The 1,358-nt window shown below is 34.5% G+C and overlaps 1 protein-coding gene across 1 annotated transcript; it reads right to left on the minus strand.

Moving 5' to 3' along the window:
• Positions 1 to 209: 209 nt before the first annotated feature.
• Positions 210 to 528, minus strand: LOC111384065 (the record flags this gene model as incomplete). Its single annotated transcript, XM_023008286.1, has 1 exon — positions 210 to 528. A coding segment is annotated over exon 1 (319 nt), but the record flags the coding sequence as incomplete, so codon positions are not given.
• Positions 529 to 1,358: the final 830 nt, after the last annotated feature.

Here is a 1,358-nt window from a genome sequence, read left to right on the forward strand (position 1 = left end):
AGTGGATTTATGGGTTTCAGTTTTAAAGGGCAGTCTTTTCCGTTTTCCAATTAAACAGTTTTCACAAAAGTCCAATTTTTCAATATTATCCTTTCCAAAACATCTAAGTTTATTTAAAATGATTAATCCCTGTTCTGAAATGTGTCCCATTCTTTTATGCCAAAGTAAGGATTTGTTAAACTCATAGTTTGAGGTAGTGGTACACTGACTTAAAACAGGCTTAGCATGGACAGTGTAAATTCCATTTATTTTTGAAGAGGAGATGACTCTCTTTTCTCCTAAAGTTAAGCTTATAAGACCCTTGTGAATATAGATATTGTATTTCTCATCTAATTCTCCCAAAGAAATAAGATTCCTTTTGAGTTCAGGAACATATCTTATATTTTCTAATTCAAGAGCATAGTTGTTATCTAACAACAACTTAACTTTACCAATACCTTCTATTTGACAACTAATGTCATTCCTCATCTGAATTTGCCCTCCATTGAGGTCAACAAACTCAGAAAACCATTCCTTTAAAGGACACATGTGAAAGGTGCATCTAGAGTCAAGAACCTACTCTCTTGAGTTTCTTTTGGTGGTATTAACAAGAACCACTCCCTGGATTTCAGGTTTATTTTTGCATGCAACAGCTGCAGAACCATCAAAATTATTTCTATCTTTCATGTCTGAAATTTTCTTAAAACAGTCTTTTATTAAGTGTCCTGTTTTGCCACAGTAGTAGCATTTTCTGGTCTGATTCTTTGGTTTTACATGATTCTTGTTCTTGTCTTTGAGCGTATAAGTAGGGAATCTTCCTTTCTTATGAGGATTGGGATAGTATTGGTTATGTTTCTTATTGTGATTTACCTTTTCTTTTATACGAAGCCCTTCACCAGACTTAGAGTCTTTTGACTCAACTTTCAATTCAAGCTCCTTATTTCTTAAGGTTGATGTTACTGTATCCACAGTAAGTTCTTGCTCCCCATATTCTGAGGCATTTCTAATGTCTCTATAACTTTCACTTAGAGAGTTTAATAGAGCAACAACTTGTTTGTCATTAGAAATTTCCTCATCACAATTTTCTAAGTCCCGAATCATTTTAGTGAATTTGTCAAGATTTTCTTCTAAACCAGATGATGGATCAAATTTGAAGTTGTAAAATTGCCTTAAGAGATAACATTCATTTGGCATGGATTTAGTCAAGTAGAGTGATTCTAATTTTATCCACAAGGCCTCAGCAGCAGTGGTTTCTCCCACTTTCCTAATCACACTATCAGACAAATAAAGCAAAATAGCACTCCATGCAATATCATCCAATTCTCTCCTCTTATAGGCACTAATTTCAGCAGCCCATGTCCCATCAAGGGCTACATCAC

The sequence above is a fragment of the Olea europaea genome, unplaced genomic scaffold (assembly GCF_002742605.1).
Source record: "Olea europaea var. sylvestris unplaced genomic scaffold, O_europaea_v1 scaffold28312, whole genome shotgun sequence".
Lineage (NCBI taxonomy): Eukaryota > Viridiplantae > Streptophyta > Magnoliopsida > Lamiales > Oleaceae > Olea > Olea europaea.